The sequence below is a fragment of the Rhea americana genome, unplaced genomic scaffold, assembly GCF_003343005.1.
Source record: "Rhea americana isolate MKP2758 unplaced genomic scaffold, rheAme1 scaffold_49, whole genome shotgun sequence".
NCBI classification, from domain to species: Eukaryota; Metazoa; Chordata; class Aves; order Rheiformes; family Rheidae; genus Rhea; species Rhea americana.
Genome location: NW_028186634.1, coordinates 2085451 through 2100459, shown reverse-complemented (window position 1 = coordinate 2100459; position 15009 = coordinate 2085451). Strand labels below are relative to the sequence as shown.

The 15009-nt window shown below is 39.1% G+C and overlaps 1 protein-coding gene across 12 annotated transcripts in view; it reads right to left on the bottom strand.

Moving 5' to 3' along the window:
• SOX6 (SRY-box transcription factor 6) overlaps positions 1-15009 on the bottom strand; it is a 373675-nt gene that overhangs the window by 91953 nt on the left and 266713 nt on the right. For 10 of the 12 annotated variants that reach the window (XM_085317147.1, XM_085317158.1, XM_085317152.1 and 7 more), the window contains one exon: positions 6598-6721. In XM_085317147.1, coding sequence (XP_085173273.1) covers positions 6598-6721 — 124 coding nt within the window. The remainder of the gene's footprint in view (positions 1-6597; positions 6722-15009) is intronic. The other 2 variants (XM_085317157.1, XM_085317159.1) reach the window with 1 other exon arrangement.

Sequence of the window (15009 nt, the reverse complement as noted above, 5' to 3'; positions counted from 1 at the left end):
CACTTTTTTAATAAATTGTACATTTCTAATCCACAAGGTCTCTTTGCATCATATCCATAATACCTCATCAGACCATTGAGCACAGTATGTGCTTGTACACAGTCCAGTAACAATTGGCTTCTGATTGCATACGAAGCTCCGCTACAATGCATTCACTAACACTATATTGTACTGGTGTCCTACGGAGTAATGTTCAAAATATCTCCTCTTATTTTCTCCTTTCCATGAGGTTGATTTTAGTTTGCAAAGATGCTGGGGTTTCTTTTCCTTAAAAAAGCAGCATAAACCCCTAGATTCTTTTCTTGCAGTACTAAAGCTGTCTCTTTACGGTTAAATAATTCTACTCATCTCTTTGATATTTATATGAAATTATCTGAATAAGTAAGATCCTAATGTAAGTTAAATAATGTTTCTTTCAGAAATATCTTACAAGGTTTAAAAAAAATTACAAAGATGTTGAATTAATGATGCCTTAAATGGGGGAGAAAATAACCATCCGAGTTATCAGCATGGACTGCCTTGCAGAACATTTCGGAGGCATTCTTTCTTTAAATATCATGAATTATTCATTCCCGTTCCACACAGCAATCTCCTCTTTCTCCCTCCCCCTCCACATACACTTTTTAAGTTCAATACCAGTTGCTTTATTTGTACTAAAACATTTTCCATGTCAAACATATTTTTAAAAAAATCAAACTCTAAAAGAATTCCCTGCGGCACTCCTTTTTCACAGCTGTCATGCTTCTATAGTTTGAAATAGCCAGATATTTTATACACAGACACAGACACACACAGACACAGACACAGACACACACACACACACACACACACACAGAGAGAGAGAGGTTTGGGCTTCACAGTTAATTTAATAATGTCTCTACCACACCCTATAGTGTTCTCTTGCTCACCTGCTGGCTACAGTTCTTTCTTTTGTTAAGGGGAATTATAATTTTACATGTATGCCATTTATGTATTATTAGAACAGAATACTGTCCCTTGTTTTTTTCTCTCATTTTAACACCTTGAATTATGGTTAAGTCCTGGTGTGTTAACAGTACCATTATGCTGAGAAGAAAAATTAATACTCTTGCAGCTAGGGAATATTTTGCTGACACCAAGCAGTAAAAGCAGAGCAAAGGTGCTTCTTTTTTTCCCCTTGAGGAAACTCAGCACACAGGGAACAGACTGGTTTTTACTTTTAATTACAGAAGGTACGCATTTCCCCCCTCTAATTTTCTCAGTACAAGAATGGATCAAGAAGCATCTCGGTAGCTGTCTTGGCAAGAAATCAGTCAATATATTGCAGCAATTTTTTTCAAATTTGTTTCTCGATTTGGAATGCTTGCGTGCAGATCCATTCTTCCACTTCTGTACAAAGGAAGACAAAACATGTTCAAACAGGTCTGCTTCAGGTACTGGTGCGTGCTGGCCTTTGATAACCAGGAGAGAGGGAGAAGACTGCTGAAAGAAGAAAACTCGCCTGTTTTGCAAACTGATTTCCTCAACCTTGTTGCGGAGTTGATTGTTTACACTTGGCTGCTGCTGTGTATGTATCAATCGGTGTTTCCAAGCTGTGATGAAGTATGCCAGACTCCTGTTTCATTCGTCRGGTCGGGCAACATTTCCAAACGAATAAAGGCCACAGACTATTGTACCATGCTATTCTACATTGAAATAATGTAAATGCTTCTCTGCTTGTCTTGGATGAAGCAACGAAGCTTAGTGGATTTTATTCATAGGATGTGTGGACTTACTTTCCAGGTTAAGGTGGTGTTACCTGCGAGGAGAAGGTAGTCCAGCAAAAAGAAAAGACAGCTCTAGCGAGACTCAGGTTAGGGGAAGGTTCTGGTTTTGTTACTCATCTTTTCTAAAACCCAATTTTAAGACACAAACTGACTCTCCTCACCTCACAGAGCTTTCTGCTTGACGATAGTTTCTCCATCTCGGGATTATAACTTAAAATCTGTCCCTTTGCATTGGCAGCTCAAACTGCCACTTGCACACTTTTCATCTGTAATCGCAGAATAACAGAACACAGAGTCAGAAGAGACTTGGCGGATCATACATTCGGTGAAGGGCCTTCCCAAGGCAGAACAACACACCAAGGAGAGCACATTTCTACTCGTGTTGTTGTCAGGATACATCACGGTGACACAACAGATGCCCACGCCTGTAATATTCCTGCACAGGATGTGAGAGGTTGCTTTGTGCACGGACCTCAGGATCAAGGAAGATGTTAATRAAAGTAACTGGCCAAAGTGATACTATGGAGAACCTGCTCTGTCCGGTGATGCTATTTCATATTTCTCGTTTCATATTCCCTTATATTACCAGSATAGCAAAATCCATTGTAAATTATTTTTGTGTCTAAAACAGAATGACCTAGATAGAGAGATGGAAGTTATTTCTCAATCATTCTAATCACACTCTATACAKGAAATATGAATAAATGCTGCGAAATACACTGCAGCATATCACTTAAAAATGCTTTAAATTGGAGTTCACAATCTCCATACCTCAAAGTCTGTATTTTTTTTATAATCTGTTTCATTGTCACCTTACACATCTGATAACGAACTGTTATAACACAGAATATTTTCAGGAGACTATTCAGCAAAACCAATCGTTGGTTTCCAAGTCACAAGGACTGCTGTTACGCAGACCCGCTCCCGCTCTCCACACATAGCAGCTTTGCTGCTCAGAGAACGATCTGGCCCCTATGCAGTGTTCATCCATACCTTTACTCTGCCATCATCATTCTTGGCTCACTCACAGTCATAAAACTTGAAGGGGAGGGGGGTACTGTCTTCCTTCCTTGTCCCACTCAGTAGCTAGCAAACAACATTTCCCTCCAGATCCAGTGCACTAATGGGGRCATGCTAATCATATTCAAGGATACTCCAACTCACTAACTTCCTGGATGCATGTGGGTGGTTAAGTGAAGGGCAACTTGCACTGGGAGAAGAGGTATAACGGTACYTCTGCTCTCCACCAGTTCCAGCTACTAAGTAGAGTGGTCACAGTCGGAAAACTGGAGTAGCTGCTCTGCTCTACTTAGAATGCAAAATAATCCTATTAACTGTGTGGCATCTCTGGGTAAGTATTAGCTGCCTACCAGCTGCCAGTCGCAGCTTCCCACTGGAATAAGGGGTGACCCCCACAACCAGGTATCCTGCAAGGCTCGTCAAGCGCCTGCAGGTCAATAGTCACAACAGTCATTTGAGATGCACAGCGCCCTAAAGTTTTAATTAATCTAGTATACAGTATAAATACTGAAATATGTATAAAAAATTAATTAGGTGGTCTATGCAGCTCTGATTTCTCAATTAGTACTTACCATGCCGGAAAATTATATTACATGACTTTGAGATACATAAGGAAGCATGGGACTTAGCAGATTTTTTTTTTAAAAAAAAATGTAATTATTACTTGTCATCAGCGCTTGCTAACTTTGGCCTGTTTCACCTGCTATAGCTCCAAAATATGCGGGGAGGGCTGAAGACACTCATGTCCTCATGTTAYGGATCCTGCCAGGTAGTAGGAAACTCTGTCCTGTCAGACTTTAATAGAAATTTTAGCTGTGTATTAGCAATTCCTAGAATTTCTCTACATAATGTCATTTCTGAGGAGTTCAGGCATCAAGAGTGCAYGTTTTGAAAGGGTGGCAGATCCTAAATTCTCCTCTCTTCAACACATCCTTCTATTAAGGGCAGGACCTAGTGTAGCTTGATTTAGGTACAGCCATTTTCTTACATAAAGACATAGTGTTTAAGGATAGATTTGCAGCAGTCCTCAGTAGCTTCCATCTTGGCATCAAACTAAACAGCCAACAGCTTGTCCCCGCGTAGCCAGTGAAGATACACCTGTGTGGTCATGTACTAAGAATCACACCCGACTTGTGCTCCAAGGCAGGACTTCTTATCCCGACTACAGCAGCACACAAACACTGATCTTCTGCTTACAAGCTGGAGCTGGCTTACATCCAGCCACTTTTGCAGGCAAAGCAAATAAACGACTGTGTGCACACGATCATCGGACATTCCCCGAATGACACAGACAYGGTTTCAAAAGTGCTCAGTTCCCACAGCTCCTATTATTGAAATCCATCTTACTGTATTTTCTGAATGTCAAGGAAAAGTGGCACTGTCAAAACTCCGGCCTGCCTATGTCAAACTAGATTAAAATGAAATAGAGACTAAACAGGCAGCCAAAAAGAAAACTTAAGTATCTGAAGGGTTAATCCATATCCTTTCCCCTCTGTCTTTAGAAGTAGCAGCAAGTCTAACCTGACAGTTCTAGAGGTGAAAGTTTCATTTCTTCACAAAAGTGGAAGAATATAGGTAGCTACAGTCAAGTTCATAAATATTCCTCAGAAATGACTTTGAAGAACCCTCTCTATGAAAGAGTGTAGCTTAATCTCCAGTTTCATTAATTCCTTAACTACTGTGGCGAGAGTGCCAAAAATAGGAATTAATCATTACCAAGTGTAGTTATGTTTTTTTAATCATGCTATCTCTTCAACAGAAACTACTAAACCACCCAGCTACCTTTGCAACACATGCTGTAGAACTTAATAAATATATTAAAATATAAATATTCTCATTTTATGCAAGCTGAACTGACTATAATCAGATCAGAGTCACTTCTGGTCTTTACTAACATCACTTGGCTATTAAGCTCCAATGTACTAGCAGACAGCTAAGCTGCCTTCCCATTAGCTGAGTTCTGAGACATACAGACCTTGATTTCTGTCTGTATTTCAGTCTTCTAAAATATATTATGTATCTCCCTTTCTACATTCCAGCAAGTAATAAAATTGCCTAAAACTGTATCTCTTGGTGCTATGTGGCTGACAGGATCRGAGATAAAGTAGTGAAAGCTTGATAAAGTGTTAGGATAGGTAATATATATGGAAGACCTTGGAATTRCTGCAGAAATCCGTTCCTGTGCAGAAATTCATACTGGTGCTCTTCTTCCTGAGTCCTTTTTGTATCAAGCCATCTACAGAGCCACAAGCAACACAATGTGATTGGAGGTATCATCTTTTGGAGAAAGCTTAATGATTAATAGTCCCTAGAAAGCACCTCAATGGAAAAGCATCACAGAAAGCATTTCAAATTAAAATGACAAAAGCAAGGAAACTAAAGCATATGCTTTTGCTTGCTGTGAGAGGAAAGATATTAGCCAGGGTGCCCTGGACAAATTCCTGGACAAAGACATTCTTATAATGTCTTTGGAGACAAAATGTTCTTCACTTTGGTCTCCAAATGTTGTGGGATGATRCTATGTGTGAACAGCTATCATTCTGTGCCCTCTTGAGCTAGCTGCTTTTCAGAGCTCTCTTAGGTGTCTCTTCCATATAGTGCACTAACTTTGTCAAATTGGAAAAGAACTTTGGGATTTTTGAAACTGCAAATAAGATAATGATCAGACAAAGATTCTATGTTTAAAGAGGAATGGCTCTAGACTAAAGGGACAGAAYGGAGTGGGACAAACGGAAATGCTTGCCGAAATTCTACTTGGCCTCACTTCCTCTAATATTAAGTAAACTTGCTAGAAGAGATTTTAGGTTCAACCTGGCTTTTAGTTAGTATGCTGTTTACATCATCTATTAGGAGGCTTTCCTTTGGATTTGACCCTGCTCCTGCTGCAGTCAACTGCAAAAGCACCAGTAGCATCAGGGGGAGCAGGATCAATGCTTTACTTTGTAAATTCCTTATTTAAAGTCAAAAAAGAAATGGGTATTTATATTTTGTAGTTATTAGTTATCAGGTTAATATGCTAAAGGCAGCTTGACAGGGAATACTATTAATGAGCAAAATAAGGTTGCTGCTTCTGGGCTGAGGTCACTTACAAAGAATGTACAAATGAAAATAAGGTTGACTTTTATTTACTTAACTATCTTCCTACATTGAATTCCTTTGGCAACATGTCTTTAAACATTTAAAGCCCTGTTTACAAGGAGGCTCTGAAAGTAGCTTCAAACCATTATATCCCTAATTGAATTCCCCAGGAGTCCTGTAAACTCAGAGGAAAAAAGAAAGAAATCATAACATTTGCTAAATCATCTCAAAACATATTTCACTGCAAGGTTATGTGACCTGTTACAAGTCTCAGTGATGACTGGGATTGAACTACTGAAACCTTTTACTATTCAGATTGAAATCAAACAAAAAGTTGCCCATTTGAAGCATGCTAATTAAATTACATGTGCTCTGACATTTATCACTAATTAAGACTAAGAAGTTTGGCACAAAAGACAAGTATAAGGAAGATAAGAGAATTAATAAAAGATATGTAGCTTTTGTGTAATGACACTGGGCAGAGCAGATGCAAATTAGTGGGTGAGTAGGTCAATATGTTTAGAGCATATGATTCTGTGGGAAGTAAAGGTAAAAAAAATCGTAGTATTCAGTAACCAATATTCCATCTATCTCCTTCAAACCAGAAGTTTCTTTTCAAGTAGAGTTGCAAATTTTACATTTAATTTCCAACCCGMTACTCCTGTTGTGTAACATCATCTATGAGACAGATCACACGAGAAGCTACAGCTAATATCCTAAAATGGTAAATAGCTTCGTATCCCTGTCAGCTTACCTGGCTTGTAAGTTATTCCTGGGGGGAAGAGGAATCCCTGCTGGGCTGCAGCAGCCGCTGCCAATGTCCGCTGGTCGTGTGGAAAAATTGGGATCATGAGCGGAGGCATGTGACCCTGAACCTGCTAAACAGAAGAGAGCCTCTGATCAGAAATAGCACGAATTTGTCTTGACAGGTATTTCTCCAGGACTGATAGCGTTCTTGCGTTCGCACAGTCCCACAGAACCTTCTCCTTAATGTAATCCCTGCCAATTGCACATTATCACATCAAAGCCCTCGCTAACATTGTTTTCCCTCAGTGTCAAAGGTGTTACAGTCACAGCGAACTGCACATTTCCCTGCTTCTTCATGGTTCTTTCTCTCTCTCTTTTAATTAATATTCACTGTCCTGGCACAAGGTAAAAAGACACAAACCCCTTTTAATATATTATAGATTCTTTTAAAAGAAGAGTGGTACATACTTTTATTAATTTCTCACAAGTTTTCTGATCTTTGGTCAGAGACAGCAGAGTGACAAGCATTTTAGAAGTATCCTAACATTGTGGCAGCCACTTTGATGTTAAAATTTTAGTATCCTTAGGGGAATTTTAATTCTGAGATCTTATAACATTGTATTGTTCATATATATGGCAACAACTCAGGTATGTTATTTCAAAATCTCACTACACTATTAAATAGTCTCCAAGACAACACCCCAGCTCTTAAGATTTAAGGCTACAACATCTTGGCTCCCAATTAAACTAACATCCTTTGCCATATACACCTCGGTATAACATATAAATTGCTTGTCTGTCTAAGCAGTTTTATAGCTTTATGCACTATCATGTAGCATGGTAATTACAGAGTTGTATTCAGAGAGCATTTCAAAATAAAACCTACTATATCAAATTTAATTTGACCTTAATAAATATATCAAAGAGCACAAACACGCAAGAGCAGAAAATTCTTCACCTTATATCAGCATTTGTATTCCACATATAGAAAATGAGAGATGTGACAGAATCRTGCCTGTTAAATCCACATTTTAATTTCCTGGTTCCTTTATTTATGCTACTTGTGTTTCAGAGACAGTGGCCAGGATCACAAAGTGTTTTTATCCATCATTCCTTAACCCCAGAAGTATCCAAGGTTTTGACTATGGTTTTTCTGATTAGCAATTAAGTAAACATATAATGGTTTAGATATCAAAGCTAGTAAATGTTAGAAGAAATTGGTTTTTTAGACAGAAAAAAAAATTGCCCTTGTCCTACCATAAATCAGTGGCATTAAATACTATTAAAAAGTTAAAGTAAACTTCAAGCAACTTTTTTTTTCATTTTAATTCCTAAAACCTTTTTCTGACCAAATCCCATATGTTGACCTATGACATTGTTTAATAGTGCCAAATTTTCTTGTCATATCCCCATTCCCTTCACAACTACTGATGCAGAGCAGAAATGCTACTGTGTGTGTCTATGAGGGTTAATTTACCAACAACTCTTCTCTTGGGAAAGACCTAAGATGTAGGTTAATAAAGGTCAAGCAAAAAATAAACACTTTACAGTATTTTTTGAATCCATTTCTCAGGAAAATCAACTTACAATAAAAAGGTCTTTGTGCAATTACTGCTGTGGCACTGGGGCGTGAAAGAAACTAGCTTTGAGCAGCTATTTCTTTCATTTGAGCTGAGGCAAGCCYGGCTGTGCCTATTAGGTTATGAGTTAAACTTGGTTAGATTGGAGTTGGTCCCCATGTGCCCAGCACGAGCATTTACCTCTGACAAAATGGTGCTTGTTTTTCTGCGCTGTGTTACTTTACACTGGGTCTACAGCAATGCAATAAATGAAAACACAGTCTCTGTCTGATAGAAACAATTGCAGGATTCTGAAGGAATCCAACATAATACATTTGCAATTGTTTGCAGTAGTTCCCAACWGCAGTCTAATCGAATGGGACGCAAGCTTTAAGAAATATCCCTTTCAATTCCCCCCAGCCCCTGAAAGTATTTCCACAGATGTGGCAGATTTGCAAGACACCAACATAAACTCACAAAACAGAGACTTGCTCAGAGCGGATACTGTGCTTAGAGTAATGGCGCATACAGAGCCTGGGCAGCACTTTACACTCTAGTATCATAAAATCATACGAAACTCATACAGAAGGGGCTAAATCCTACACTGTTCATTTCACAGGCCTCTTCCCAACGAACTCCTGTAGAGCTGGATCAAGTCCACCATGTCCAAAAAGATTTTTAAGCCTCTCAAATGATAGCAGTTCCCTAAGTGTGGAATATTACCACTGTGCGCACTGCCTATTTGCTATGCTTTCTTGAAATTCTCCTTTGAGTGTTGGACCAGGTTCTCAGCCTAAATATAGCTCCTCTGACTAAAGGTGGTTTACAGCTAGAATACAAGTTTAAGTTCCCACTTAGTTACATGGATTGAAAAAACYCTTATTGAATGGCAGTCCTTCCCTCCCACTGGCCTTCCCTCTGGTGCAGACCAAATATTATTCCTAAAAAAATGCTGGTTTCACCCAGAACTATCTTGTACATTGGCATCGTTATTTTCCACATAGGTCAACTGAAAAGCACAAATGAGCATTAAAAAGGAAGTGAACGTACAAGCGTCACTGATCACTGAATTGTTAAAGATGTAAGATGAGTCTCAAAAATACAGTACAGACTTTTCATTCTTGATTTTTTTTCTTTTTTTTCTTTCTTGATTTTTTTTTTTTTACGGTTTTGATTTTACGGCGGGGGAAGAAATTGGGAGGAGGGGTTGATTGATGTACTTCAGAAAATCGGCTACATGCCCAGAAATTTTAATTGCCGAGATGTTCCTCAGGTCTTTCAGAAAACCAAGACTGCAGCAGATGCACGAGAAACACTCAGACTCTGTCTCTTCCCATTCGTAAAAACAGCGTATTGTCGGATCGGCACTTTCCCCTTTTGTCTCCTCGGTGCTAAGTTGTTGATGATGCCATTTTTTGCCATCTGCCCCAGAGCTTCATTAAAGATACATGACTGGCCTAACTGGCCGGCTCTCCTGTGCGGAACAGGTGCTATTGTTTGTCCCCGAAGACTGGCACTAAAGAGCTGCCTCCGAAGCCTTGAGAACGAGCATCTGCAGCAGTCACTCAGAGACGAACTTGGCAGAGCCCTTCCGACGCGCTAATATGCAAACAGGGACACTCGGGGGGACTCGCTTTCTCTTTCATGGAGATTATTTAKTTTTTCTGCGATGGTAATCAATGTTTGGCAATTCTGCCAGTACATACCTTTGACTGAACTGCGCAAACAGCTCAGGATATACCTTCCAAAATGCAGTTCCGCAAACACAAATAAAATTATCCCTAATATTAAGCCACTTTAAGAAATGAACCTGTGTTTCTATGCAACAAACTCCAGTTAACTGTGTTAAAYGCAAGAAGCCACCAAGCCTGGGGAACACTTCGAAGACAGCATACCATTCCCTTAATATCCCATCGCAAGTCTGACAGTCCTTGGGAACTGATTACAGCACTTCCTTGCCTGAGATCTAAGTCAGGAAGCAACTTTCGAGCAAATCAGCCCTGATTAGTTCAAGAAGCAAGTTCCAATTTGATTCTCCCTGAAATAATAAAAGCTGGTGGCCCATTTGATAAGCTAGGCAAATGTGGTGTGCTTTCTCCCACAGTCATGTGAATACTAATCACAGAAGTTGGCTGCTACAATCCTCCCCGTTAAAAAGTCACTGATGTTTAGTGCTGCGCACGGAAAATGGAAGCCAAAGAGATATGTCATACAAAAGTAACGGCTTGAATGAAAATGATCTGCCTCTTTTGGACAAGAAAGACAGCACGTTCAGTGAGCCCAAGGAATAGGAAGGCTTCTGTCTTCAGAAAACAAAACTGCCTCTACAACAACTAACATTGCAGTTAGAGAAGTAAGGGCATTCAGAGAGAAGAACGGCCTCCTCGCTTGGCAAGCTCTCCCTGAGGCATCCCTAAACCGATTTTGCTGTTCGTGCTGTACAGGTCCCTTTTTCTTCCCAAGTTATACACTTTCTCCCAAACTCCACTAACAAGCCACTCCACCCTACGTGTATTTCTTTAGACGTCCCRTTTCCCTGCACACATGTACATCGGCACCTGAGTTAGGAGGCAAGAAAGGGACAGGGTCACCACTTCTGCACTGTYCGTTGCTTCCAAATTCCGGGGCAGCAGGTCTTTAAGGCAGCCACAAATTTCCCAGATTTGGAGAGAAGTCTGATGGACACACGAAKGAACTTCAAACTTTCATTCTCTGTCACCCCTTTCTCACTCTGATCCATGCTTAATATTGGCTGGAGAAACTACTGAAAACTGACACTAGAAGTCTCTGTTAGAGTATGTTCTAGCTTTCTGTTTGCACAGAGAAGCCACTTTTTGGCAGACAGCGAGAAAGGAGCTTCCCCAGCCCCACAGGAGGCAGCAATGCAAGCAAAAAGGGAGCTCACACATTTCTGTTTACCTCCAATGATCCCAGACTTCACGAGCAGAAATAAATCCTACCCTCCAATGGCAGCTGAAGTCCTCACAAAGTCACCAAGACCATACTCGACAAGTTTGCTCTCTATTGCATGGTTTACTTCAGCAAAGGGGAGACTTAAGTGCCATCTCTGAGAGAGAGAATCTTTATAATACTTTATGCTTTGTTTACACTAAACTTTGTATTACTGCCAACACTTGCACAGGACACTGTCATGGGCCAAGTATGCTCTAGCTGTCTAGAATAAACCAGCATCACTATTTAAAACCATTGCTCTCAACCTCTCTCGCATCAATAACATCTCTGGACCCTGTTGTCACCTGATGTCAGTCTTGAGATCTGGGCTGAACCTAATGCACATCTCCAACCCTTCCTAGCTGCAAAACCAGCCTGTGAAATTCACTAGGTTACTAGGTTTTTTTKTTTTGTTTTGTTTTTTGTTTTTTGTTTTGTTTTGGTTTTTTAGTTCAGGAAACACAGTTGCTTTCGTTTCCAAGGTAAGGGCAGAGTATCAAGTAAGAATGTGCACTTTCAAAATGCTCAAATTCATGCCTTTATATGATAGAATATAAAGGCTGTATCTGTTTCAGTCAATAGATTACATTTTAAGCCCCTGCTAGATTTATTCATTTTAAGAATCCTAATGGTACTGAAAGCAGTGTTTTTCCTCACCATATTATTAATACAAGTTTTTAAATATCCTGCATACTGCATGCATTTACTTCATTCGTATTTTAAATAATCTGCAAATGATAGATGACACTATTATTTCTATACCATCACTATTATTTCTATACCATCACTGATTTTTTTTTATTTATTTTCGTAATGAGCGCTTTTTTTGTTATTCTTTGTAAAAGAAGGAATATAAGAGGTTTTGTTAATTTACTTTCTACTTTGATTAGATCATTTTTGTGTTTAGACAAGAAAGCAAACTCCATGTTGCATAAAGAGATAGGCACTTATTCTAGGAAAACTCTTATATGTGAAAGTTACTGGGACCACTTAAGTGCTTCAAAGTAATTATGYACTCAGGTCTTTGCAGGTTTGGGCCCAAATCTCCTCTCCAACTCTACCAATATTGTAATGAACCTATGCCAACACTGAACCTTTTTTTTGTTCCCCAAAATGATCTATTTAGTACACTGCAGGAGAACTTTACTGCAAAAAATGAGAAAGTCTCTTTGATTATAATTGGTCTGGCTGTTTTTTTCTGCYATTCTGGTGAAGCAAAGCAGCTCTAAACCTGAGTTAGCTGACCAGCTACGAAGGCTTTAGCTGCTCTGCGGGTGAGTGGCGGCCGGGCCTTTCGTTCTGAGCTCAGCAGTTCAGCTGAGGAACTGTGGAGGCTTTGAGCTAATGCAGCACCAACACATTACGTTCACTACGATGCCTCCACGTTCTCCACTGTAAGGACAGTATGTGAGACTTGGTCTCCAACACTCAAGTGCAAAATCCCATCTAACCTAAAGAATCCCATAAAATCAGCTGCGAGTCCGCCCGAGCGAGAACCCCAGTGCAAAGAAGGTGGGTGGGCTCCTACAGCCCAAAGCAATCACGCAAACGCTGCATCGCGGGCCATCACAGCTAAAACCCTGACAGCTGTGCAGGCATTTATACACCTATACGGGGCTTTATACATTTATATGACTGGAATTTMTACATTCGCTACTTTCTACTTCAGTTAGCGGTACAGAATCGACAGAGCTCTGTATAGGGAGGTGTCTTCTAATTCATCTGATATCTAATTATCTATATTCTAATTGAAAAATATTTTCTCTCAGTGTAAGTTCATGAGCCCCAAAGAAAATGTCTGCCAATGAGATCCCAGGGTAAGTGTTGGCAAATGAACTGTAAAAAAGATACCACAGATTTGCAGTGTGAGCATTTCATATGGGAAATACTATGATAAATATGTAGTCCACTACTGAATTTGTAAATAGGTTCTAACTCCTATTTTCTCTCCCCTCCCCCTACTTTTTCTCCATTCGTCCAATGGTTCAGCATGATTTGATGAGTTAAGTCTACTGCAGTGGCCACATYATTAAAGTACAATTTGGAGCCATGATCATACAGTGAGATAGAGCATCCTTACTTTTTATTATTTCTTCCTCACTATTTCAAAACTTTTTAAATGAGCTATAATTAAATCCCAACTATTTGGGAAATAAAGAAAGAAGCAACTGAAAAATACTGCCCACAACACAAAATATTTTAAAATGCCACCTGTCATTTCATTTCTATTAGCTTCCCATTGTATTGCCCTGTTTTTGACTACCTAGAAATAGAGAGTTCAACTAAAGATGATCTCATGAAGTTAAGAGTATGATAAATGGTAATTAAATCTATTTAAATTGTCTGTATTCTAAGAAACTCTCACTAGGAGGGAAGGAGAACATTTCTGCTATAAAGAAATAAATAAAACATGTTATGCAAAAGTGAATTTATAGTTCATTTGGAATTAGAGATCTACCACCTTTTCAATCCATACAAATGCATAATCTTGTCAATTAAATATTATTGTTAAGGTCTAGTAGTATGTTAAAATCACTTTAAAGTGCAACTAAGGAAAATTCATGTGTGTTTATTACTCCTTAAGGGTCTATTAGTGGGTATTTTATTCAGATTTGTGTTGTAAAATCTGCATAAACTCAGCATATTGTTATCCCCATGTGTGCATTTGTTTGGTTAAAGCATAACAGCAAATCTCTATTTCTGCAACTTCTGGAAAAGTCAAGAGAACTAAAACAGTCCTAATTTTAATCAGATACAAACAGTTATCGCTGCAGAAGTGAAGAGCTGACTATTATGCAAATTGTCACAGTTAGTGGTCACCAAGCCATCACAGAAGACTGAGCAAGTCAATTATTTCAGATATTTCCAAAGACTAGTGAAGATGTATGTTTCTCATTTGCACCTTGTCTTATTCTTGCCAAAATATGAAAAATATTGCAGCCTAATGATACTTGTTGATATTTTATATCCAGAAGCTCCATTACTTGAGCTCATATCTAAATATAAATTATGTCAGAAAATCCCTATTAGCTTATGTTTTTACGGTGAAAGGAGAATATGCAAGATTTCTGGAGTACACTGAAATCTTCCATTGATGGAAAAATTCAGAGCATGAGATGCTTTAAGATTAGCATTTTGTACTGGCGTTTCCAATCAAAGTTTTCCTCTATATCCTTTAAAGACATAGATTTTTTTTTTTGAGCAGTGGCCATCTGTTACTTAGTCTCATAAAAATAATTTCCTCAATAAAAGGGCTTGCATTGTACAGGGTGAGAAATCACCTAACTCCACACCGATTGGTATACGAAGGACTGACTTTTACTTTAAAGAATAGCTCCAGCAGAGGCGGAACTGAAAACAGAAACATCTTTCAGTGTTTCTGCTCAAACCCCTACCGAGGTTAAAAAGCTACAACAAAGGAGTAGAGGTTTTTCTTTTTTCTTTTTTCCTATTATATTAAGCAAATATAAGATATATCTGAAAGCCAAGAGTCACTGATGTCAACAGAAGTTCTGCCATCTACTTCACTATGGGAAAAATTTCATCAGCAAGTTGTTTTTAAAGCTTGCTTTATTCTCACTGATATTCAAAGTATTTGTAACTAAGGTGGTGTATCTGGATTGCACAGCACTTACGCCATCGAGTACTTTGCAAATATTAACTAATTCATGCTCAGAGACCTCTTTGGAGGACAGTATTTTGTCTCCAGTGTACATCAGAGGACACCGACTCAAAGAGGCCAGGGCAGCTTTTACAGCTGCATCAGTGACAACGCAAAGCGGACACAAAACAATTCCATTCCAAGCATTTCTGTTGCTTGTAACTTTTATCCCTTCTTGCACAACTGTAGCAACAGCTACCGAAAGCGCAAAGCTACAGCTCACGAGGGACACGCACTGCTGCAAAAT